Source organism: Bufo bufo, chromosome 9 (genome assembly GCF_905171765.1).
Source record: "Bufo bufo chromosome 9, aBufBuf1.1, whole genome shotgun sequence".
Taxonomy (NCBI): Eukaryota; Metazoa; Chordata; class Amphibia; order Anura; family Bufonidae; genus Bufo; species Bufo bufo.
The window spans coordinates 35,937,049-35,964,353 of NC_053397.1; the positions used below are offsets into that span (position 1 = coordinate 35,937,049).

The following is a 27,305-nucleotide window of genomic DNA, read 5'->3' on the forward strand; positions in this document are numbered from 1 at the left end:
ACACAAATATTCAGAAACAAAATTTAAGGGGGTAGGCAATTAACCCCTTCGAACCCAGCAGCGACAGGACTCACACAAAACTTTACAGTATAATGTGGCTCCTCACAGTAACGGCAGCGCGGGTATCTTTAGCTATACAGATACATTTTATTGAATAACTCAGTGGCTATGCTAAATTTTTACTTACATGCGATAACAAAATAATTCAAATCCTAGTTTGAAAACTGTAGAATATTTTTCGTGGGACAACCCCTTTAATGTACCAAGATATCCTGTCCACAGAGCAGCCTTATTAAGAATATGTATGTCATATAACAATGCAGCAATGATGGGTTAGAAACAGGTAGGCAAAAAGGGTTTATATCTGTGCACTGGTATTTAGTTGGATTTATATGTTTAATAAAGGGACAAGAATGTAATATTTTACTCGAGAAGACCTGGTGGAGGTTTATAGTATTGCATAGTGTGACAGGTTCCTTTCCTACTGTAGGTCTTTGTTGTCCTGTGCGATATCAAGAGCGTGACATACGGCGTCCGTCTTAATACATATTTCATATGCTTCATTTGAGAGTGTGTATTTCCTATGAAGCAACTGGATACACCGACCTGTCATAAAGATTTAGGTAGATTTTTTTTCCAAATGGAAGACGACAATCCCACAGCTCTGTCCAGAGGTACCTGGCTCATCAGTGGAGCCCGACATGACAGCTGCAAAAACACAGATCACCTAACCAGTCCCATCTGATTCCGCACAGGTCCATTATATTTACTGTGTATAATTGATTTTCTCATAGTTGGGACAGAGAGGAGTGTTTAGAGGGAGGCCATTTTCATGGTAAAGCACAGCTGTCCCTCTGTAAAAAAAAAAAAAAAAAACATGAATTGAGACCTCCACATCCCCATTTAGCATCAAATATGAAGAGACCCCGCACTGGATTACGTGTGTATACGAAAGTCTCGTTACGTGTGTATACGAAGCATTCTTCCTTCCTGGTGTCCGGTATCTACAAATGACGTGTTGGTTGTATGAATGCAGGATGTTCCTATTAAACAAGAATTGTTAACAAGCAAAACTAGTTGGCTTCAGGTATTAGCGTCTGGCTCCCCACCTTTCTGTCGTAGGGCAGACAGATACAGATGTTCGAAAAACTGGAAGTTCATCAGGTAGTCAAACTATGTCCTACTGAGACACTCCTTAAGTTCAAGAACATCAACAATGTACAATATTACACGCCTGCAGCATATCACACGTTAGTGACATATAGCAACAGTTCACAGTGTTCCTAAGCCAAAAGCCCCATGTCAAATAAATTACATCAAAGTACCCCTAAAGCCGTGATCATATGCTGTGCTGCACAGTGCAAGTACCCTAAAGACATGAATGCACCTCCCTGAGATTCATGTGTCGAAGGTTGAAAACCCAAGACATATGTAATTAAAACCATGCTAAATTCTATGCAAGTTAAATGATTAAGGAATATTCCGCCAGATACTGCAAGTCTCGGGAGACATGCTGCTAATTATCTAATAGGAACTGCTATGGGGTCTGCAGCAACCCCAACGTGGGCCAATACTGCCATCTGTATGACTAGAGTGAACACGTTACTGTCGGCCATTAAACTACTGTCCCCTTCAGTGTAATAAGTAAAAAAAAGTACAAAATCATGTTGACAAAGCATATTTACTGATGTCCTGAGCCTGACTTCTAAGCATCTAATACCAGAACTACTACAGGCTGGTATAATAATCTGATGAGTATGACCAGGGGAAATTTGAAATTAATTTCTCTGTTTGTTTTGCAGAGGAAAAGGAAGCAGAGTTCCCAGGACCAGGATGATGCCATCAGCGTATGCAGCCTCAGCAGAAATGATGTGAGTGCTTGTGCTGTTTTCATTGATTCCTGTATCTTAGAAACTTAATTGCCACTGAGTCTCCTTGTAAGTTGATGGGGCTAAGGCAGGAATGCAGATATTTCACCTCTTCCTCTATTTACTTTTATTGAAATGTGACTTGCAACTTACAGTAAGTCAGACAACCTGCCTGTGCCTACCGTGACATAGCACTGGCCGGTAGCTAAGATACTTAAAATAGAAATGCGTATTAATATACAATATAGGTGTTATATTTGAAAGGAACCTGTCACTATGAAAATGCACTGCAGTCTGCAGGCAGCATGTTATAGCAGTGGTTTAAGGGTACTCTCACACTAGCGTTTTTCTTTTCCGGTATTGAGTTCCGTCCTAGGGGCTCAATACCGGAAAAAAACGGATCAGTTTTATCCTAATGCATTCTGAATAGAGAGCAATCCGTTTAGTATGCATCAGGATGTCTTCAGTTCAGTCCCTCTTACGTTTTTTGGCCGGAGAAAATACCGTAGCATACTGCTAGCTAAAGACACATGACTAAGTATAGAGATCGCTGTCAAGCATGAGTAGGACCACCCGCATGACTCCTAAGTACAGAAAAAGCTGGGATTCAAGTTAGTAAATGAGAAATTTTACTGAATCTCTTTCCATAAAACAATATATTCATTTGCTCCTCCTGCTCTATAACATGCTGCCTGCAGATTGTACTACATTTTCATGGTGACAGGTTCCCTTTAATAAATGTTCCCCGGTGACTTTAAATGGAGTAATACCGCACATGCTTGACCACTACTCTATTCAAATTCTGGACGCCGGTGTAAAGGCTGGGCCAACAGTACTATAGCATTATACAGTAATGTAGTATATATGCTGTGGAAATGTTTGGGAAAAAGGTGAAACGTGTGTGTCAGAGGAAGTGACTGGAGGGCAGGTAGTTGCAGAGGAAGTGTCCTCCTGAAAGACCGGGAAGGAAATGGACAGATTACAGGAACTGTGGTAACCATAAGGATTACTGACAGATGTGCAATAATTTGGGAATCAAACATTCAGGAGGCAGCTTGTGATAGGAGAGAGGCGAACAATTGCTGGGAGACGATCAACACTGTAGTTGCTCCATGTGGCCCACAGATGATGGCTGTAATTTTGAACTTTGTTACCGGGACTTTTTTCCCCTTTCTGGACGTTCAAGCTTCAAAATTAAACCATTTAATTAGAGACAGGAAACCGTAATGAACGGTTCATGGAGCAGACAAAAAAATGAAAAAGTAACTGAATGAGGTTGTTCATCCTCTGTACAGAAGGGCAATATTATGTAAAAAAGGAAGACGAGTAAAACAGGAAAGTAAGAAAGGTGGTCTGTTTTAGAACAACATAGGATAGAGAGGGAAACATTGAGTTAAGGGATATTTAAATTTCTATTATTATTTTTTTCATGTAAAAAGCTGTTTGTCTGCTGCCAGGACTCATAGAAAAGCCTGTTAAGTCTCACTTTCCCTGCCCTCTCGTATAGAAAGCCTGTGAGTGCTGCTTCTCCCTCCCTCTCATATAGAAAGTCTGTGAGTCATTCTTCTCCCACTCATAGAGAAAGTCTGTTAGTCCTGCATCCCCTGTCCACTTATATAGAAAGCCTGTGAGTCCTGCATTCCCCACTCACTCATAGAGAAAGTCTGTTAATCTTGCTTCCTTTGCCCACTGATAGTGGAGTCTGTGAGTCCTGCTTCCCCTGCCCACTCATAGTGGAGTCTGGGAGTCCTGCTTCCTCTGCCCACTCATAGTGGAGTCTGTGAGTCCTGCTTCCCCTGCCCACTCATAGTGGAGTCTGTGAGTCCTGCTTCCTCTGCCCACTCATAGTGGAGTCTGTGAGTCCTGCTTCCTCTGCCCACTGATAGTGGAGTCTGGGAGTCCTGCTTCCTCTGCCCACTCATAGTGGAGTCTGTGAGTCCTGCTTCCCCTGCCCACTCATAGTGGAGTCTGTGAGTCCTGCTTCCTCTGCCCACTCATAGTGGAGTCTGTGAGTCCTGCTTCCCCTGCCCACTCATAGTGGAGTCTGGGAGTCCTGCTTCCTCTGCCCACTCATAGTGGAGTCTGGGAGTCCTGCTTCCTCTGCCCACTCATAGTGGAGTCTGTGAGTCCTGCTTCCCCTGCCCACTCATAGTGGAGTCTGTGAGTCCTGCTTCCTCTGCCCACTCATAGTGGAGTCTGTGAGTCCTGCTTCCTCTGCCCACTCATAGTGGAGTCTGTGAGTCCTGCTTCCTCTGCCCACTCATAGTGGAGTCTGTGAGTCCTGCTTCCTCTGCCCACTCATAGTGGAGTCTGTGAGTCCTGCTTCCTCTGCCCACTCATAGTGGAGTCTGTGAGTCCTGCTTTCTCTGTCCACTCATAGAGAAAGCCTGTGAGTCCTGCATCCCCTGTCCACTCATAGAGAAAGCCTGTGAGTCCTGCTTTCTCTGTCCACTCATAGAGAAAGCCTGTGAGTCCTGCTTTCTCCGCCCAAACACAGTGGTTAACAGCTTTTCCTGTATACAAACTCATGCAAGCAAAGCTGTCAAGTACTCTCTGTTCTCTCTGAGTGCTAAAAAATACTTGAAAAAAGGGTATGAATTATCAAATTCAGCATTTGGTGTCTTTAAATACTTTGGATGCACTCCACTTCTCTGCTAGAAAACATTATCATTTTGACATGAATTATCCACTTCTCTGCTAGAAAACATTATCATTTTTAACTTTAACTAATTCTTAGGGATTATGGAAGTTCCTACAGACGTTTCGTATTGCTTTGCACTTATGTCACATCTGGAAGATTTGTTTTGTACAAATGTTCTGAAAATTGCTTACCTCGATGGTATCGGACACCATAAAAGTTCTGAACTTTGAAAATGGATAGGTTTTAACATGTTTTGTGCTTTCCAGACCACTAGAGGCGCTGTTCTCTTACAGTGCTCTGGTCATCTGCTTCTTTTGCCAAGATTTTTTGCATGATATTCTTCACACCCAGACGAGCACATGCTGCACTCAGCGAGGTTTCTGATCTCAAGAGTCAGAGTATGCATAGACCTTTCTTAATCAAAACGGTTTCTTCTACTTCACTTGTAACGAGCATTACATTATTTATGAACAAGCGCTACTAAAAATGAAAAAAATAAAAATTAACCTTCTTTGGCATATTTAACATCCATAATTACTGCTGATGATTTATACATTCAATTCAGTAATATATATATATATGAAATTAGTAGACTCTTTTTTTTTGCAACACTGATGGATCTACCACATAATTGGGGCCTTAGGAGGATCAAGACTTGGCTGGACAATGTATTGGTCTAAAGGCGTCTCACCCAGCTAAGCTAGTGTTCTCCACTCTCCGCTGATGAAGGGCAATTACTCCAAAACAGCTGTCTGCAGATGAGATACTGGCTTAGCTTTGATCTAAAGTCATGTATCAAGGCTTGTTTAAAAGGTCAAACGTTGACTTATAGGATTTCTGCCTTACAACTGGTGGCACCAGCGGCTCAGCTTTCTTTTCTTTTTAGAAAGAGAGCTGATTTCGATATCTTTAAAGGAGTTATCTGAAGTCTAAAAGATCCTCCCCAATGCCCGGGCCCTTTGTATACATTATACTTATCCGCTCCCCGACACCTTTGTCGCTCCGGATACCTGCACTGCTGCATTTCCCCATTGCGTGGATCAAAACATCCGGCGATGTGGGGGTGCAGCCAATAGCAGGCCGTGACGGTGACCAGCTTCCCTAAGAGCACCCGTTGCAGCCTGCTGTTGGCTGCTCCCCACCATCGCCGGATGTTTTGATCCACGCAATGGGGAGATACAGCAGCAGCCGCCGTGCATGGATCCGGAGTGACACAGGTGTCAGGGAGCAGGTAAGTACAATGTATACGAGGGGCCCGGGCATTGGGGAGGATCTTTTAGACTTCAGATAACCCCTTTAATAGGAGGACATGTTACATGGCAATGCAGCTTTATTTATGAAGTGAGTATGGAATGAGAAGGACAGAGGCTCTAGGGTATTTAGGGCGTTGTATCAAGCCGGTTTGGGTAGTTGCGTTGACTGCACCGATCTGGTTCTCAAATATAAAATTATGTCTGTCTAGTACTTATCTCATACCTATTTCATATCTATCTATCTATCCATATATCTATCTGTGTTACCATGTATCTAAGCGGTCTATCTATCTATCTATCTATCTATCTATCTATCTATCTATCTATCTATCTATCTATCTATCTATCTATCTATCTGTGTTACCATGTATCTAAGCGGTCTATCTATCTATTTATCTATCTCAAATCTAAATATCTAACTACCTACGTATCTATCTATCTATCTGTCATATTAATTATCTCTGCAATTCTTCATAAGCTTTTGAGTGTAATTTCCAAGTGTAAACGTATATTATTAAGGAGCGGTAATTGTGAGACAAATGCAAACATTTTTGCAGCCACAAGTGAATTTGTAAGCTGAATCTGTATGTATTAATATTATTATTTATTATTAAATCTCCATTCATTCCATGGCGCTGTACATATGATAAGCGGTGCACATACATAATACAGACAATTGCACTAAGCATGAACAAGGCAAGTTACAAACTGGTACAGAAAGAAGAGGGCCCTGCCCGCGTGGGTTTACAATCTACGAGATTATAGATGTAAATGTTTATCTGATGCTTGTAGCAATCCTTGGGTTTATACATTGTGATGTGTACATGAGGCTCATCTCCAGCCATAGGTATTAGATAATTTTCAGCAGCCGCTTAGCATTGTTTCCCCATGGTTATACGCATGCATGATCCAATGAGGGAGATAACTGTCAGCTTATATATAAAAGTATATGGACAATCGTAGACATGGCTTATTACCTGAGCCATTACCTGGGAAATTTGGCTGCACTTGGCCAGCTTTAGGCAAAATGGACTTCATTTCCTCACGAGTTGCATCTATAGGATCTCAAACATTACAACAGCCAGGGCTTATTGCCCGGGGCTCCGCTTGGCGATGCTGTCTTCATTCTTCACATTTTTAGCTACTGATACGTACATCTACAGACATTCTCAGAAGAACCCTCTACCAGTTTAGGATTATAGATCCGAATTTAGATTATTGTGTCTTTAGCTTTCCGCCTCCATTTCAAGACGTCACTGGTGGTGTTTTTATATATTTAAAATATGCACGTCATCCAATGCGGCCCTAATCCAGTTTAGAAGTGGTGACAAAAGAAAGTGATTTCTACCCAATTTGTTTCTCTACATTCTTGTTTGAGTCCCTTGCTTCGCGACACTGTGGCCGTATACCCTGGAGATACGTGTCACAATGAGAACAATGCATTCCAGCCTATAAGGTGTTTTTGTTATGTCAGGGACAAGGTTTCTGTAACCATCAACAAACCTAAGTGAACCCGTGGGATCACTTGCAAATTTTCAGCCATTTAGTGTAGTGACTATTGTCTCAGTGCACCTAAAAGATGAAGCAAATAGGCACATTTTGTGTGTTCAGCCCCTCTGCAGACCTCAGCTCGATGGACAGCTTTCTCCCTATTTGCATATGAGGAGAGGTCTGTCAATCAGGAGAAGCCAGACAGGAAGAACCCGATCGGAAACTGCCCACCAACATATCTCCAATGCCAATATCTTCTCTGAAATATTGCAATGTTTCACAGTAAAACATGGGGGACATTTATTTTAGACTCCGGTCTTAATAACCCCTGCGCTGGCGGTGAATCCGCCAAAGTTATGTAGAGGTGCCGGCCTCTACATAACTTCAGCGCATCCACCTCCAGTCTAAATGTAAGACAGCTTCCTTGCTGGCTTAAATGTAGACCATTTTGTATGCCTAAGGCCTCATGCACACGACCGTTGTTTTATTCCGTGTCCGTTGTGCCATTTTTCGTGATTTTCTGCGGACTTTCAATGGGTCAGTTTAAAACTCGGCTAATGCACCGTTTGTCATCCGCGCCCGTGATCCGTGGTTTCAGTCCGTCCAAAAAATATAACCTGTCCTATTATTTTCACGGAAAACGGTTCGTGGACCAATTCAAGTCAATGGGACCGCTAAAAAACACGGAGGCACACAAGATTGTCATCCGCGTCCGCGTCCGTTTTTTTCCTATCATTTGCATGGCAAACTTGACTTAGATTTTTTTTTACTTTCCTTCATGTCTGGTGATCCTCCAAAAATAAAGGAAGACACACGGAAACAAAAACGGATCACGGAACAACGGAACCCCATTTTGCGGAACTGAACACAACAACGGTCGTGTGCATGAGGCCTTAGGGTACTTTTACACTAGCGTTGTTTGAATCCGCCGGAACTGCCCGCCGGATCCGGAAAAACGTGTGAAAACGGATTACATTTGAATCCTGATCAGGATTCTGATCACAATGAAAAAATGCATTGGAAGAAACGGATCCGCCATTTATGGACTTTAACTTTTTTGCACATTTTTCGGGTTTAACATGCAAAAGCCGGATCCGGTTTGACGGAACACACGGCGCCGGATCCGGCGTTAATACAAGTCAATGGGAAAAATGCTGGATCCGTCGTTCAGTTAAAGTGTTCTGGATTTTTGGCCGGAGGTAAAAATACAACATGCTACGGTTTTCTGAAAATCCTGATTAGTAAAAAAGACTGAACTGAAGACATCCTGATGCATCCTGAACGGATTGCTCTCCATTCAGAATGCATGGGGATAAAACTGATCTGTTCTTTTCCGGATTTGAGCCCCTAGGACGGAACTCAGTGCCGGAAAAGAAAAACGCTAGTGTGAAAGTACCCTAAAACAGGTGTAAAAAAGAATAAATGAGATGGGCCTGCCGACCCGTCCCCTTTCTTAGACCTGGCATTAGTGGGGAAAAGTTGCAGATTGCGGCGTAAAAATAACCTTTGCGCCGAAATCTGCGACTTTTTTGTAATCAAAGAGCCTGCTGATACTTCATGCTGTCCATAGTAAGGGCAGCATGAATCTACTGACATGTTCCCTTTAAATGCCAAGTTCACTTTTGAATAACATTATTCAATATAAAGATATAAATGAAAAGAAATAATAAAAATAAGTATATTTATAAATACACTGAGTTATTTATGCTGCGTTACACATAGTCAAGAAACTTTCAAAATTCTTCTTTGATTTTTCCTAAAATGCTGCTAATTCGTACTGGAAACAGCGACTCTGTCATCTGTCATCTCTCTAAAAGTTATCTAACTGTTGTCTGGGACTTAAAGGGAGTCTGTGAGCAGTTTTGACCATGCTAAACTGCTGACGGTGCTAGGTAGGGCCTGGAGAGAGCAGGACAAAATACTTTTTTTGTAGCTTTTATTATCAGTACTAGTGTGAATATGAACTTTTATTCCGCCAGATTCTGCTTCTGCAAGTGCCCTCTGTGAAGTGCTGTCTGCTTTAGCTGCCTCACAGCCCCGCCCCTCTGCTGTGAGTGACAGCTGTAATGGTCTCCTGGTTGGATGCTATAGGTGTCACTCAGAGCAGCTCAATGCAGAAAGCACTTCACAGTGGACACTTGCAGGAGCAGAATCTAGCAGAAAAAAGTTGATATTCACAATACTCCTGATTAGAAAAGTTCCACAAAATGTATGTTTGTCATGCTCCCTCCAGTCACTACTTAGTATTGTCAGCAGTTTTGCATGGTCAAAACTGTTGACAGACTCCCTTTAAATATTGATGGTTTATCTGCAGGATGGGTCATCAATATCTGTTCTGTGGGGGTCTGAGTCCTGGCACCCCCGCTGATCAACTATCGAAAGGGCAACAACGCTTTCTTCAGCTTCTGTGATGTAACGTCCTTCAGTCATATGGCTTTTGTGCAGCTCAGTCCTAGTGAAGAGGAAGCTGTAATACCAAGCACAGCCACTATACAATGTGTGGTGCTGTGGATCCCTGAAACAGCTGGCTGGCTGGCTGGGTTATCGGGAGTCGAACCCTCACCGATCAGATATATTGGTGACTAATGCTGAGGATAGATAATCAATATTTAATTTATGCAAAACCCCCTTTAATATGAGCTTCTATATTGTAGCCAGGCACACGTCCGATTACTGTAAAGTGTCTGGCGTAAAGAGACACTTCCCAGAATGCAAATCACCAGCGCAAGCTCAGGGCAGACACTGAACAAGCAGTTGACTCAGGAAGTGTGATAATCTCGCTCTACTGCTCCTGGTTTTATCGCAGCAGTCTTTGAAAGTGAACAGTTTGCACACTTGGCCCTTATCTATCTCGAAAAGAGATCGTATCAATTCATGTCCAGCTTTTGTGTTTACAGAGCGGCGAGTATAGTCAGTGCAAACTTGGCAGGTGAGAATAGAACAATATCAGGAGAATACACAGGGGAGCCCATAAGTGACGGCTGCTGAAAGGAGCAGATCTTGTGATTTGGCTCAAAGCTTTGGAAATGAAGCAGAACAAAACCAGGAAAGGTATTTATAGTGACTCCGCATTCTTGGTTATATTTCATTGTAGGCATTTTTTTTCCCTAATTCCTCCCCAATAAATAGACTTAACAGAAAAGACTAGAATAAATGACAGAACACATTCCTTCTCACCCATCTGTGTTTCTTCATCAGGTTTTATTTCGGTAATATCAGAAACAGGGATCTGTCAGCTTGTCTGACCGCAGAGCTCTTTTTATATCATCTGCGTCCCAAATATTTGCATGTAACAGTTTGAAGTGCGCCTTTTATTTAGAGAATCGGATGATTCATGGAAATGTTCAGAAGCTGAAAAAATGTTTGATCTATGGAATTACTGGAAAAGTGAAGGGGCAAGGGTTAAAGGCCTGAAATAAAAATAATTTAAAAAAAAAAGTTTCATACATAAAGCATGAACTATATTGTGGAAACCGGGGCAGCACAAAGGGTAGGCAATGTAGGTGGCTGCCTAGGACGCCTTTAAGGAGGGGAGTTCAATTTATGTGCCATTAGGGCAGATTTACCATTGCAGATGCCCAGAATACTGGTGGTCACACCAAGGGGATATGACTTAGCGGAAAGTGGGCGTGCGTTACTGGGAGGGAGTGAGACTTAGTCACTGTGCTTTCATCCAATTTCATTTCAGTTAATAGAGAATGGTGCAACTAGCAAACTTCTAAATCACTTTATTTCAAAAATAAGCCTGCATTTACCTGAAAAAAGCTGTAAAGTCATGGCCACTAGGGGGTCTCACTTCCACCTAATTTGCAGTCCTCTGCCTGTTGCCTGTGGATCCGTCCCTAGTAACATAGGCTCATAAGAGATTGGTGGGGTCCCCACTGGTCACAAGAACTGGGGCCTGAGCTCCCCTTTGAATGGAGTGGCAGATACTCATGCATGTCCTCCACTTAATTCAGCTCTATGGGGCCGCTGTCAGAGATAGCTGAGCTTTTGTAGTCACTGTCAGCTATCTTCGTCAACCCCATGGAGTTAAATGGAGTGGTGGACATGCATATGTATCTGCTGCTCCATTCAAATGGGGAGCACAGACCCCCGTTCCCATGATGGGGGGGCCCTAGTGGTCAGACCTCCAACAGTCTGACACTTTATCCTGTGGATGGACGGTGCCCATGCATTGCGGTCCCCAATGTACAGAATGGGCGTCACATGTTCATGTGCATGAGCCTTTTTAAGGTTAATCCAGAAATAGGCAAACCTGATTTAGTAAGAAGAGTCCTGACCACTGGAACTACTTTGGTATTACTGAGTGTGAATAGTGTTTCATGTGTTGACTATTGTATCTTTCATATTTGCTAAGACATAAATTGCCTCATTCTACTTATCCATCAATTAGCAGTTTGGACCATATAATTCAGGCACATATGGTTGTTTTTTTTGCAGTCGATCTCTGCAATCGTGGCAAAACCGCAGTGTTTTTGCCACGATTTCAGGAACACCAGTGCAAAATCTTCAACATGCAAACACAGCCTAAGTGTACTATTGCACGTTTGCAGGTAAGCCACGGTTTCTGCACATGGATTAATGCAAGTTGCTATGTTGCACCTGCTATGGAAACTTGTCACCACAGCAAGTATAGGTACAGTACTGTACAGTACACGCGATAAACCGCCTATGGTTGCCTCGGCTCAGCCCCAGACAATATTAACACCCAGAATCCTAAAAAAAAAAGAAATTACAATACTATATGGATGATCTATTCTTCAATGTGAATAAGAGTACTAGTGCAATAAAATATCCCAAAACCAACAGAAAATTTACAATGGACACGCAAAAGACACGCAAGGAACATGCAAAAGAACGGGAGACACTGAAGTGCCCTAAATGTGTGTATTTTTGCACGTATTCTTTGTGCCCCTTTTTCTGTCCTTCCTTGTCCCTTGTCTTCCGCCTATATGATGATCCATTCACTCCTCCATCATCTTGCGTATTACGTAATATAGAAACATAGAAACATAGAATGTGTCGGCAGATAAGAACCATTCAGCCCATCTAGTCTGCCCAATATACTGAATACTATGGATAGCCCTTGGCCCTATCTTATATGAAGGATGGCCTTATGCCTATCCCATGCATGCTTAAACTCCTTCACTGTATTTGCAGCTACCACTTCTGCAGGAAGGCTATTCCATGCATCCACTACTCTCTCAGTAAAGTATTACTTCCTGGTATTACTTTAAAACCTTTGTCCCTCTAATTTAAAACTATGTCCTCCTGTAGCAGTTTTTCTTCTTTTAAATATTCTCTCCTCTTTTACCTTGTTGATTCCCTTTATGTATTTAGCAGTTTCTATCATATCCCCTCTGTCTCGTCTTTCTTCCAAGCTATACATGTTAAGGTCCTTTAATCTTTCCTGGTAAGTTTTATCCTGCAATCCATGTACCAGTTTAGTAGCTCTTCTCTGAACTCTCTCCAAAGTATCAATATCCTTCTGGAGATATGGTCTCCAGTACTGCGCACAATACTCCAGATGAGGTCTCACTAGTGCTCTGTAGAGCGGCATGAGCGCCTTCCTCTTTCTACTAGTAATGCCTCTCCCTATACACCCAAGCATTCTGCTAGCATCTCCTGCTGCTCTATGACATTGTCTGCCTACCTTTAAGTCTTCTGAAATAATGACCCCTAAATCCCTTTCCTCAGATACTGAGGTTAGGACTGTATCACCGATTGTATATTCTGCTCTTGGGTTTTTACGCCCCAGGTGCATTATCTTGCACTTATCAACATTGAATATCTAGTCTTTCAATACTTTCCTTATGTGTTTGAAAACTGAGTGGAATATCCCCATTTGGCTTAAATTCAAGGTCTAAAACCTTGATAGAAATCACTTTCTGTTACTAAGCTATTGATGTTTTTCCTTACAAGGACATATATTTCAACAAGTCAAAAAAGGCTTTGATTTAAAGGGACCTTTGACTAAAACGCTGTTTGATGCAACTGTTCTAAGTGTCTATGTTCAAGTAAGTGGTTTCTCAACCCATGTAACCAAGAGATGCAGAATTCTTGAAGAACCCATAAGAAGAACAGGACTTACCTTGTTGATCAAGGACACGTGAATAAGTGTTCAACATCTAATGAAGCCCTTCTTTAAATGCAACTATCCAAGCCATCAGCTAATTGCCACAGGTCTGCCGTCTGGATCCTTTGCTTCTTCTGGCATTCAATTTTCACTTCATGGGCCAATGCAGGGGAAAGGTGGTATGAAGTAGTGCCCTTTCAGGTGATTATGTGTTATAATCTTCTGGGCCCAGTTCACCAGAGTGGCAGACCCTTGACTTCAATAGATACACATGAACGGGGGGTTGACATCATGAGACAATCCCTTTAACAAGAGGATTGTGATTACAGTCAACTTCAAAACTAAGCCTAGGCCTGCACCGCCAGTCACCAGTGCTTTAGATGAGATCATGTATAAATGGGTAGAGATAGCATTGAGACTCCAAACAAAACTCCAATGTTTTGTTTACATTGTCACACTGCTAGGCCGAGGCTTCCACCTAGCAGTGATCCCGGTGACATCACCGGCACTAATGGGCGGTCTTTAGTGCTGCCCTAGGAAACCTCCCCCTAGCATGGCCATCAGAAGCCCGGTACATCACCGGATCTGAAGAAAAAGCCCCTGCAAGGGGAGCATTGGAGCATGAAACGTGGGGAAGAAGGGGGGTTATGTCCAGGCTCAGCTCTGAACCCGGACAACCCCTTTAAGAATACCAGTCACTTCCCCAAGTGCAATTTAGACATTCAGAAAAAGTACTGACATCATTTTGTTTTCCAGGAGATTAATATTGATGACCTATCCTCAGGATATTGAATATTCTAAAAAAACAAAAAAAAGGGCAAAAAAATGATGTATATAGAATATACAAAACATTTTTATAAATAAAAAAGTTACAACCATTGTACAAGAAAGAGCTAAAATGTGTCTCGTCCTGAAGACCCGACATACCCTGGGTCTGGTTAAAAGTTGTATAACTTTTACTGTACTCTAAAGTGGTTTGTTTCGCTCTTTATGACAGCTTAGCGCTTCTGCAGCACCGACATCACTTATTTCCAGTTATTCTAAAGTACATCTCGAAAAGCTGATTTCAAAGAGGATGGGGATTGTCTCTGACACCTCTTCACATGTGACATACAAGGGCTTTTAAACAAAGAAAGAGGAAGCATGCTTATTAACACCATGACCTCAGTTTGGGTGTAACCCCCCATGATAAAAATTAAACATAACAGCCTTTAGCACCCAATTAATGAAGTGTGACTGTGGCTGTGTGTCGCCGGGTGTCTGATTTGCATGCTGCACACATACAGATCGACAAGCACCGTTCTTCACATTAAGGGTGGATATCGACAGCGTTGGGCCCCTGTGCAAAAAAACAATATGCAGTCTCCGTGTTTTGTAACACGTTGCTGAGAAGCAGGTGCTTATCACAGAGCTCCCTTCTAGCAAATACTTCAATGGTAGATGGTAATATAATATTAATTATGGTAGATAGTAGGAAGCCCTGTAATTATTTTGCTTTAAAGATACCGATGGACTCCTTTCCCTACAGGTTGTAGCAGCTGCACATATGGTGTTCACATACAATTGGACTGTGTTTCGACTACTCATTAACCTAGTAATGGCTGACCTCCGCCACTCCAGCTGTGGTGAAGCTACGACTCCCAGCATGCTCCATTCATTTCTGTGGAGTTCTGAGAACAGCCAAGCAAGTGTACACGTTGGGAGTTGTAGTTTTAACACAGCTGGAGTGCCGGAGGTTAGCCATCACAGCCCTAGGGCAAAAATGTGGAAATTATCAATACTACTGAATGGGGAAATAAAATAATTGCAAGGCAAAAGTTGCTTGCCACATCAGATTCCCCCATCAACAATACATAATGCTTGATTGCATATGCTTGTTTATTTCTATGGAGGAGGCAGCGAGCACAAGACACCCCTGGGGCACATGTCAGGGCTGACATTCCCTCCACCAAAGCTATATATTAGTTTTAGAACCAGGTCACAATTTTGTCATGCAGTTTTTGCATGTAGCTTGTCAGAGGCAAAGATAGGAAAAGCTTACTCTCTTTCCTATTGCCATATATAAGGGGTTTTATGAGAGTTTGATATTGATGACCTGTAGGTAGGGCTGCAGTAAATGATTATTTCAGTAATCAAGTACTCTATCGATTATTTTGTACGATTAATCGAGTAATCTAATAAGAAAAAATGAATAAATAGACTGTTTTCCTTTATAAAAACTCATCAGACCCCCTGCCATCAGTCCCCAACACCCTTCGTTCCCTCCGGTGCGATCAGCCCAAGTGCATCAGTTCCCCCAGTGCCGTCAGCCCCCCCCCCACCCCAGTGCCATCAGCTCCGTTCCCCCAGTGCCTTCAGCTCTCCCCCACCCCAGTGCCTTCAGCTCCACCCCCCAGTGCCATCAGCCCCTCCATGCCATCCATTGCCATGTCCCCCACTCCCCCAGTGCCATAAGCCCCCCATGTCCCCCAGTGCCATCAGATCAGCCCCTCCATGTCCCCCAATGCCATCAGATCAGCCCCCCATGTTCCCCAGTGCCATCAGATCAGCCCCTCCATGTCCCCCAGTCCCATCAGATCAGCCCCTCCATGTCCCCACTCCCCCAGTGCCATCAGATCAGCCCCTCCATGTCCCCCAGTGCCATCAGATCAGCCCCCCCATGTCCCCCAGTGCCATCAGATCAGCCCCTCCATGTCCCCCAGTGCCATCAGATCAGCCCCTCCATGTCCCCCAATGCCATCAGATCAGCCCCCCATGTTCCCCAGTGCCATCAGATCAGCCCCTCCATGTCCCCCAGTCCCATCAGATCAGCCCCTCCATGTCCCCACTCCCCCAGTGCCATCAGATCAGCCCCTCCATGTCCCCCAGTGCCATCAGATCAGCCCCCCCATGTCCCCCAGTGCCATCAGATCAGCCCCTCCATGTCCCCCAGTGCCATCAGATCAGCCCCTCCATGTCCCCCAGTGCCATCAGATCAGCCCCTCCATGTCCCCACTCCTCCAGTGCCATCAGATCAGCCCCTCCATGTCCCCCACTCCTCCAGTGCCATCAGATCAGCCCCTCCATGTCCCCCACTCCCCCAGTGCCATCAGATCAGCACCTCCATGTCCCCCACTCCTCCAGTGCCATCAGATCAGCCCCTCCATGTCCCCCAATGCCATCAGTCAGCCCCTCCATGTCCCCCACTCCCATCTGCCCCTCCATGCCATCCATTGCCGGCTGTCCCCCTTCAGTGCCATGTCCTCAGCGACAGTAAAATACTTACCTTTCCTGTAGGGGGCGCCGCTCCACAGCTCCTTCCTGTTCTTCTCCGCGCGCTGCACTGAATCCTGACGTCACACAGCGTCGGGTCATAGTGCGCGCTTACGTGCACTATGACCTAACGATGTGTCAGGATCCAGTGCAGCGCGGTAAGGGCCGGCGGGTGACCACGGAACAGTAAGTAATAGCAAGCGCTTCACTACCGCTCCGTGGTCACATGACACAAACGAATCCTCGATGCAAAAAATTTGCATCAAGGATTTTTTTGTGTCGAATTACTCGATTCAATCGAGTAATCGTTTCAGCCCTACCTGTAGGCCATTAATATCTGGTGGGGGTCCAACTCCTGGTACACCCACCGATCAACTGTTTGTAGAAAGGCTGGGCTGGAATATCAAGCACAGCCACTATACAATGTATGGAGCTGTGCTTGGTAAGCTGTGAGAAGACCGAAGCACATCTTCAAACAGATAATTGGCGGGGTTGCCGTGTGTTGGACCCCCACTAATTACATATTGATGACCTTTCCTGAACATGGTTGGACTGGCCATAGACCCTACAGGGAAATTTCCCGGTAGGCCAATGCCCAGAGGGCCACCCAAGTCCCCCATTTGCCCATCAGCCAGGTACATAAAGATCTGATTCTGTCAGCATTAGGAGCATCAGGCACTTATGCAACTGGCCAGGTGCGTCTTGAATTCAACTGTATGAGTGCATTCACACAACCACATGTATTCTGCAGTCTGCAAAAAAAAAAATTGATTGTGTTGCATCCGTTTTTTGTGTGTGGACCCATTGTAACAATGCCTAAACGGACAAGAATAGGACATGTTCTATTTATTTATATTTTTTGCAGAGCTGTCTGCATTTTTTGCGGATCCATTGAAATGAGTGGGTCCGCATCCATTCCGCAAAAAATGCGGAGCAAAAATACGGTCGTGTGATATGTAAAGCAGTATTTTGTACTACACTGTGGTATTTGGTTCTGCTGGTGCAGTATTTTGTTCTACTGGGGCGGTATTTTGTTCTGCACTAGGGTATTGCTGGCCGCGCCCACTTCTGTTGTCCTGCTTTTTGTCAATTTGGATCCGCCTACACCATGGGGCCACTTTTAGGTTTTTTCCAAGGCCACTTAAAGTTCCTAGTCCGCCCCTGATCCTGAAAATAGGTCATTAATATTAAACTGTTGGAAAATCTCTTTAATCAGATAAATCTAGAATTCTAAATGCAAATTTACCACCAAATTCCTGTGACTATTCCATGAACAAGGCTAATTTGCATTAAAAAGAGTAGTTAGTTATTTTGGGTTGTTCACAAACAGAACACGGCAGAGCTTAAAGTTTCCCATGATTTGGAATTCACATGTTGGCAATATTATATAGATTTAGGTTACGATTACACAGCTGAGTCTGTAGATCTGACAAACAGGTGGGTGAGACAGGCAGCGCCTCCTCAGGGGTGTGGCTCTGTCAGTATGTACGCTCTGATTTGTTGAGCAGCAGATAGTAGTTATGAACCAATCAGTGCTTACTTCAGACTGCAGAGCGGAAGAGCATTGCTGTTCTCCCTCCCTCTCTGTCATGTGATCTGTGCCCTCCTTCCCCTTGAAAAAATGCTGGTTTTAATACTATATATACTGTATATATATGTGTTCTTGTCAGCTGCCGTCGTCATAAGGTGCTGCCTTAGGAATTGGACCCAGTGGCCCTGGCTGAAATCATCATTGTTAATGCAGCTCTTATTATGACTGTATTTTATGGTCACAGGTGAAGCTACCCAGACTTCATTTCTATATTTATACTGAATATGGATGTTATGAATTGCAGTGGATGACCTCATGAAATAAAGCAGCTGGGTAACAAGGCTACCTTATTCCTATAACACAGCAGAACAAAAATGCTTTTGAACGCACATTAGTACACACAGAGAGAAGGCACGGCAGAGACCGCCACTGATAACATCCTGCTTGCATGGGAGCTGCCACAAGTACTTTATCTCATGTACTATATATTACACATAGCACAAAACAGACACCGGGAGAACCGGTACCATGGGCCTATAGAGCGCTGACATGTACACAGTGATAACTGAAGATAAGATAATTAGGCGCAGTAGTTTATGTTATAAAACATACATCATACTAAACGAGATTTGATTTCTCACACATACTGATAGACCAAGGTAAACAATAAAGAGGTCACAGCTGATCGATGGGGCAGCCAGGAGTTGGACTCGGACCCCCACCAATCTCATATTGAAGGCCCATGATGAGAATAGATCAATACCATAAAACCCCCAAAAATTCATAGCTTTTTGTGGCTACTTTTGGGTTGCATAGACTCTCAAAAGAAAAAGAACCTATAAAGCCAAAAACATTGGTGATGTGAGAGCGCTCGGCACTCTGATTGGCCAAGGGAGCTCAGGATCCCTCATTTATATAGAAAGTGCGCCATATTTCGGTCTCCTTTCCAGAGGATGAGTGGCCCTTTATAGAGCCACCCACTAACTTCCTTAGGCCTCCTGCACACGAACGTGTGTGCCCCATTGCCGTATTACCGTATTGCGGACCATTCACTTACATGGGTCCGCAAATCCGGAGATGCAGAATGGTGCGGAACGGAAGCACGGAACGGAACCCTACGGAAGCACTACGGAGTGCTTCCGTGGGGTTTCGTCCCGTACTTCCGTTCCGCAAAAAGATAGAACATGTCCTATCTTTTTGCGGAATGGCCAAAACGCGGGCCTATTAAAGTGAATGGGTCCGCAATCCGCTGAGGCTGCACCACGGACGGTGTTCGTATGCAGGAGACCTTAAAGGGATTTTCCAGGAATTTAATACTGATGATCTATACTCAGGATAGGTCATCAATATCTGATCTGGTGGGATCCAACACGGCACCCCTGCGGATCAGCTGTTTGAAGAGGCAGTGGCTCTCTTGCGAGCACAGAGATTGTAGAAGCCATATAACCAACAGCTGGAAATGGTTCCAAATAACAAGGAATCAGTTTGGTGTGAGACCTGGTGCCGCATGTTTTCTGCTGGTCTTTCAAAATCTGGATTATAGTTGGTGACAGCCATACACATGCCCCCTGTAGTGCACCCACTAGACTAGTTATAATGACCACCTGTAGTTCCCCAAGTAGTTAAACTGGCACCCCTGTAGTGCCTCAGTAGGTGTAATGCCCCCTATAGTGCACCCACTAGTTATAATGACCACCTGTAGTGCCCCAAGTAGTCAAATTGGCACCCCTGTAGTGCCTAGGTAGGTGTAATGCCCCCTATAGTGCTCCCACTATTTATAATGACCTACCACCCAAGTAGGTAAAATGGCACCCCTGTAGTGACCTCAGTAGGTATAATGCCCCCTATAATGCACCCACTAGTTATAATGACCACCTGTAGTGCCCCAAGTAGTTAAATTGGCACCCCTGTAGTGCCTCAGTAGATATAATGCCCCCTATAGTGCACCCACTAGTTATAATGACCACCTGTAGTGCCCCAAGTAGTTAAATTGGCACCCCTGTAGTGCCTCAGTATGTAAAATGCCCCCTATAGTGCTCCCACTATTTATAATGACCAACCACCCAAGTAGGTATAATGGCACCCCTGTAGTGACCTCAGTAGGTATAATGCCCCCTATAGTGCACCCACTAGTTATAATGACCACCTGTAGTGCCCCAAGTAGTTAAATTGGCACCCCTGTAGTGCCTCAGTAGGTGTAATGCCCCCTATAGTGCACCCACTAGTTATAATGACCACTTGTAGTTCCCCAAATAGTTAAATTGGCACCCCTGTAGTGCCTCAGTAGGTAAAATGCCCCCTATAGTGCTCCCACTATTTATAATGACCTACCACCCAAGTAGGTATAATGGCACCCCTGTAGTGACCTCAGTAGGTATAATGCCCCCTATAGTGCACCCACTAGTTATAATGACCACCTGTAGTGCCCCAAGTAGTTAAATTGGCACCCCTGTAGTGACCTCAGTAGGTATAATGCCCCCTATAGTGCTCCCACTAGTTATAATGACCTACCACCCAAGTAGGTAAACTGGCACCCCTGTAGTGCCTCGGTAGGTATAGTGCACTACTGGTCTGTGGCCTATGAAAGTAAACAGCGGAGCAGGGAGCCATTGGCTCCTGCGTCTCACCGCTAGGCATATAACAGCAGCAATTCTACGTCTATGAGAGGTATTGTAGGATGGAAAATGGTGCTACCACCAACATAAACCATATATCTAGATTTACTAATTTACTCACTTATAGCTCTGACATATTCCGCAGGGATTTACGGACATCATCATCACTCGCTGTCCCCAAAGGAGCTCACAATCTAAGATGATAATTTCGATATGTTTTATGACAGAGGCTTTTTTATGTACCGGTACTTCACACAATGTATACGTAATAGAGTGACAGCTTAATATTTAGACAGACAGTAATCTTCATTAAATGGATTCATGTGATTCTTGCTTGATTTTAACACAGTGGGGGTCATTCACAAAGGCTTTAAGCCCGTTTTTTGGCATAAAAAAAGTTTCAGAACTTGGCAGAAATGGCATTTTACGTAAAGCTTTTGCGACTTTTAGGTTTTACGTCACTCTCAACACTTAAAAAAAATATATAGTAGGTAGAGTTTAGCAGAAGTAGTGGAGCCATTTTAATATAATTTATGCCAAAAAGCTCCTAGCTGGAGTAGGGTTCAGTTTGTGCTGCACGGACTACACATATGCAACAAATCTATTAACAAGAACCCAAAAAATAACAAAAAACGGGATTTCATAAATCAATATATCTTTATTCCATGATTATAATAAAAAGACACAATTAAAGGATTAAATCTGTAAAGTTACCATACCGACCAAAAGAGCCCTGCTTTGCGTCAGGGTGCAGGGCTCTTTTGGTCAGTATGGTAATTTTATGATCTGTATTATATGTGTTTTGTTTTTTTTAAAAAACACGTTGTTTACGGCAGTAAAAAGGCATATTAGTGGTCACTAAGGGGTTAAATCTATTAACGGGACTGTGCCTCCTAATAAATTGGTCACGTCTTTCACCAGCAGGCTTGTTACTAAGAAGGGTGTGTGAAATGCCAGTTTTAGTAATTGACCCCCATTAACTCAATTACTTGGAGTCATTAAACATGAATTCAGCAGCACAGAAGTTCTGCTCTTTTCTTTCTGAACTGCAATATGAGACCAGCACCACATAAATGACGAAATTATGCTATGTGCTATGGTTGTGTACAGTCTTTCCCTGGCGAATTCTGCAAAATCTAAGCGCACACACAAAAAAAACCCACCCCTGTGTGCACAATGCATCCACCTCGGCAGACGGACAAGTTATATCACGCTAACACATGAAGTGCGAGAAATTCCGTCTGACAGAACAGATGGTTCTTAATTGATTCTGTAGATAAGTATGTTGTCTAGGTGTTAGCATACCATAGGAACAATTAGGATACGACCACATGGCACGCTCGCGCGGCACTTGTGACGCAGGAGCGCTGCGTTCCACTACCGCGTGGCCGTACCAGCTGCAGCAGGCTCTAATTAAAGTAATGAAGACCGTACTGTTTAGCGGATCTGTATTGTTAAAGGCCGCCCGGCACCTTCAATATCTCGCGCCATTGACAATACAGACCCACTGAACAGTGCAGCTCGTATGTCTGCGCAGTACTTAAATGCAGAGCGGCACCGCGCAACCATAATGTGTGGTCCGCTCCGTTCCGTGGTCCGCAAAAAAAATGTAACCTGTCCTATTCTTGTCCGTTTTGCGGACAAGAATAGGCAGTTATATCAATGGCTGTCTGTGCCATTCCGCAAATTGCGGAACGCACACGAATGCCATCCGTGTTTTGCGAATCCGGAATTTGCGGACCTCAAAATACACAACGGTCGTGTGCATGAGGCCTAAATCCTGGGATCTGTGTCCTATCTCCAGAATCTAACACCAAATAGCACAGAAATTATGTGCAAATTAGAGTACAATAGTTTGTACAAAATGCATTACTATTGCATAATGTAGAAAGGAAGAAGATTTCGATGGACATTGACCACTTGCGGACCGCCCGTTGACTATAAACATTCAGGAGGTCCACACTTAAAGGGGTTACCCAAGATGCAGCTGCGTTCCTTTGCGGCCACCACTTCCGGGATCATGTGCCGTACATTCAGCATGTGATCCCAGCCAAGGATTACAGCCTGCAGCGCATATGTGAGTCTAGGGGCTGATGAACACAAATGTATTTTGTGTCCATTCTGTTTTTTTGCCGCCCGTATGCGGAACCATTCATTTTAATAGGGCCCCCCAAAAAATGGAAATGACTCAGTTTGTATTCCATATCCGAATGTCCGCAACTTTATTCCGCAAAAAATTTGCACATGCCCTATTCTTGTCCGTTTTGTGGACAAGGACAGGCATTTTACAATGGATCCACCAAAAAACGGATGTAACGCGGACGTCACATGGATGTCATCCATTTTTTTTTTTACAGATCTGTGTTTTAAGGAACGCAAAATACATACAGTAGTGTGCATGAGCCCCAAATCGCATGCTCTGCAGGTTGTAATCCCAAGCTGGGATCTCGAAAGTGGCTTCTACAAGGGATCACAACCGCATCTCGGATAACCCCTAACCCCTTTAACTCTGCAAGGACATTCCTGAATTCCTTGCAGATTTAGCAGTTTGACAGAGATCATGCAGCTGCGGGAGGGGAAGCCCTTTTTTTAACCACTTCAGCCCCCAGTGCTTAAACACCCTGAAAGACCAGGCCACTTTTTACACTTCTGACCTACACTACTTTCACCGTTTATTGCTCGGTCATGCAACTTACCACCCAAATGAATTTTACCTCCTTTTCTTCTCACTAATAGAGCTTTCATTTGGTGGTATTTCATTGCTGCTGACATTTTTACTTTTTTTGTTATTAATCGAAATTTAACGATTTTTTTGCAAAAAAATGACATTTTTCACTTTCAGTTGTAAAATTTTGCAAAAAAAACGACATCCATATAGAAATTTTGCTCTAAATTTATAGTTCTACATGTCTTTGATAAAAAAAAAATGTTTGGGTAAAAAAAAAATGGTTTGGGTAAAAGTTATAGCGTTTACAAACTATGGTACAAAAATGTGAATTTCCGCTTTTTGAAGCAGCTCTGACTTTCTGAGCACCTGTCATGTTTCCTGAGGTTCTACAATGCCCAGACAGTACAAACACCCCACAAATGACCCCATTTCTGAAAGTACACACCCTAAGGTATTCGCTGATGGGCATAGTGAGTTCATAGAACTTTTTATTTTTTGTCACAAGTTAGCGGAAAATTATGATTTTTTTTTTTATTTATTTTTTTCTTACAAAGTCTCATATTCCACTAACTTGTGACAAAAAATAAAAACTTCCATGAACTCACTATGCCCATCAGCGAATACCTTGGGGTCTCTTCTTTCCAAAATGGGGTCACTTGTGGGGTAGTTATACTGCCCTGGCATTCTAGGGGCCCAAATGTGTGGTAAGGAGTTTGAAATCAAATTCTGTAAAAAATGACCTGTGAAATCCGAAAGGTGCTCTTTGGAATATGGGCCCCTTTGCCCACCTAGGCTGCAAAAAAGTGTCACACATCTGGTATCTCCGTACTCAGGAGAAGGTGGGGAATGTGTTTTGGGGTGTCATTTTATATATACCCATGCTGGGTGAGAGAAATATCTTGGCAAAAGACAACTTTTCCCATTTTTTTATACAAAGTTGTCATTTGACCAAGATATTTATCTCACCCAGCATGGGTATATGTAAAAAGACACCCCAAAACACATTCCTCAACTTCTCCTGAGTACGGGGATACCAGATGTGTGACACTTTTTTGCAGCCTAGGTGGGCAAAGGGGCCCATATTCCAAAGAGCACCTTTCGGATTTCACTCCTCATTTTTTCCTGAATTTGATTTCAAACTCCTTACCACACATTTGGGCCCCTAGAATGCCAGGGCAGTATAACTACCCCACAAGTGACCCCATTTTGGAAAGAAGAGACCCCAAGGTATTCGCTGATGGGCATAGTGAGTTCATAGAAGTTTTTATTTTTTGTCACAAGTTAGTGGAAAATGATGATTTTTTTTTTTATTTATTTTTTCATACAAAGTCTCATATTCCACAAACTTGTGACAAAAAATAAAAACTTCCATGAACTCACTATGCCCATCAGCGAATACCTTGGGGTCTCTTCTTTCCAAAATGGGGTCACTTGTGGGGTAGTTATACTGCCCTGGCATTCTAGGGGCCCAAATGTGTGGTAAGTAGGTAAATGACCTGTGAAATCCGAAAGGTGCTCTTTGGAATGTGGGCCCCTTTGCCCACCTAGGCTGCAAAAAAGTGTCACACATCTGGTATCTCTGTATTCAGGAGAAGTTGAGGAATGTGTTTTGGGGTGTCTTTTTACATATACCCATGCTGGGTGAGATAAATATCTTGGTCAAATGCCAACTTTGTATAAAAAAATGGGAAAAGTTGTCTTTTGCCAAGATATTTCTCTGACCCAGCATGGGTATATGTAAAATGACACCCCAAAACACATTCCCCAACTTCTCCCGATTACGGAGATACCAGATGTGTGACACTTTTTTGCAGCCTAGGTGGGCAAAGGGGCCCATATTCAAAAGAGCACCTTTCGGATTTCACAGGTCATTTTTTACAGAATTTGATTTCAAACTCCTTACCACACATTTGGGCCCCTAGAATGCCAGGGCAGTATAACTACCCCACAAGTGACCCCATTTTGGAAAGAAGAGACCCCAAGGTATTCGCTGATGGGCATAGTGAGTTCATGGAACTTTTTATTTTTTGTCACAAGTTAGTGGAATATGAGACTTTGTATGAAAAAAAAAAAAAAAAAAAATAAGCATTTTCCACTAACTTGTGACAAAAAATAAAAAATTCTAGGAACTCGCCATGCCCCTCACGGAATACCTTGGGGTGTCTTCTTTCCAAAATGGGGTCACTTGTGGGGTAGTTATACTGCCCTGGCATTTTCCAGGGGCCCTAATGTGTGGTAAGTAGGTAAATGACCTGTGAAATCCTAAAGGTGCTCTTTGGAATATGGGCCCCTTTGCCCACCTAGGCTGCAAAAAAGTGTCACACATGTGGTATCGCCGTATTCAGGAGAAGTTGGGGAATGTGTTTTGGGGTGTCATTTTACATATACCCATGCTGGGTGAGAGAAATATCTTGGCAAAAGACAACTTTTCCCATTTTTTTATACAAAGTTGGCATTTGACCAAGATATTTCTCTCACCCAGCATGGGTATATGTAAAATGACACCCCAAAACACATTCCCCAACTTCTCCTGAGTACGGCGATACCAGATGTGTGACACTTTTTTGCAGCCTAGATGCGCAAAGGTGCCCAAATTCCTTTTAGGAGGGCATTTTTAGACATTTGGATACCAGACTTCTTCTCACGCTTTGGGGCCCCTAGAATGCCAGGGCAGTATAAATACCCCGCATGTGACCCCATTTTGGAAAGAAGACACCCCAAGGTATTCAATGAGGGGCATGGCGAGTTCATAGAAATTTTTTTTTTTTGGCACAAGTTAGCGGAAATTGATATTTTTAATTTTTTTCTCACAAAGTCTCCCGTTCCGCTAACTTGGGACAAAAATTTCAATCTTTCATGGACTCAATATGCCCCTCACGGAATACCTGGGGGTGTCTTCTTTCCGAAATGGGGTCACATGTGGGGTATTTATACTGCCCTGGCATTCTAGGGGCCCTAAAGCGTGAGAAGAAGTCTGGAATATAAATGTCTAAAAAATTTTACGCATTTGGATTCCGTGAGGGGTATGGTGAGTTCATGTGAGATTTTATTTTTTGACACAAGTTAGTGGAATATGAGACTTTGTAAGAAAAAAAAAAATAAATTCTGCTAACTTGGGCCAAAAAAATATCTGAATGGAGCCTTACAGAGGGGTGATCAATGACAGGGGGGTGATCAATGACAGGGGGGTTGATCAATGACAGGGGGGTTGATCAATGACAGGGGGGTTGATCAATGACAGGGGGGGTGATCAGGGAGTCTATATGGGGTGATCACCACAGTCATTGATCACGCCCCTGTAAGGCTTCATTCAGACGTCCGGATGCGTTTTGCGGATCCGATCCATCTATCAGTGGATCCGTAAAAATCATGCGGACGTCTGAATGGAGCTTTACAGGGGGGTAATCAATGACAGGGGGTTGATCAATGACAGGGGGGTGATCAGGGAGTCTATATGGGGTGATCACCACAGTCATTGATCACGCCCCTGTAAGGCTTCATTCAGACGTCCGGATGCGTTTTGCGGATCCGATCCATCTATCAGTGCATCCGTAAAAATCATGCGGACATCTGAATGGAGATTTACAGGGGGGTAATCAATGACAGGGGGGTGATCAGGGAGTCTATATGGGGTGATCACCACAGTCATTGATCACTCCCCTGTAAGGCTTCATTCAGACGTCCGGATGCGTTTTGCGGATCCGATCCATCTATCAGTGCATCCGTAAAAATCATGCGGACATCTGAATGGAGCTTTACAGGGGGGTAATCAATGACAGGGGGGTGATCAGGGAGTCTATATGGGGTGATCACCACAGTCATTGATCATGCCCCTGTAAGGCTTCATTCAGACGTCCGGATGCGTTTTGCGGATCGGATCCATCTATCAGTGCATCCGTAAAAATCA

General features: G+C 43.6%; 1 protein-coding gene across 4 annotated transcripts in view; it reads left to right on the forward strand.

Moving 5' to 3' along the window:
• The window catches only part of ARHGEF3 (Rho guanine nucleotide exchange factor 3), a 316,670-nt gene that overhangs the window by 147,372 nt on the left and 141,993 nt on the right, over nt 1-27,305 (forward strand). For all 4 annotated transcript variants that reach the window (XM_040406971.1, XM_040406972.1, XM_040406973.1 and 1 more), the window contains one exon: nt 1,803-1,871. In XM_040406971.1, the coding sequence (XP_040262905.1) occupies nt 1,803-1,871 (69 nt within the window). The remainder of the gene's footprint in view (nt 1-1,802; nt 1,872-27,305) is intronic.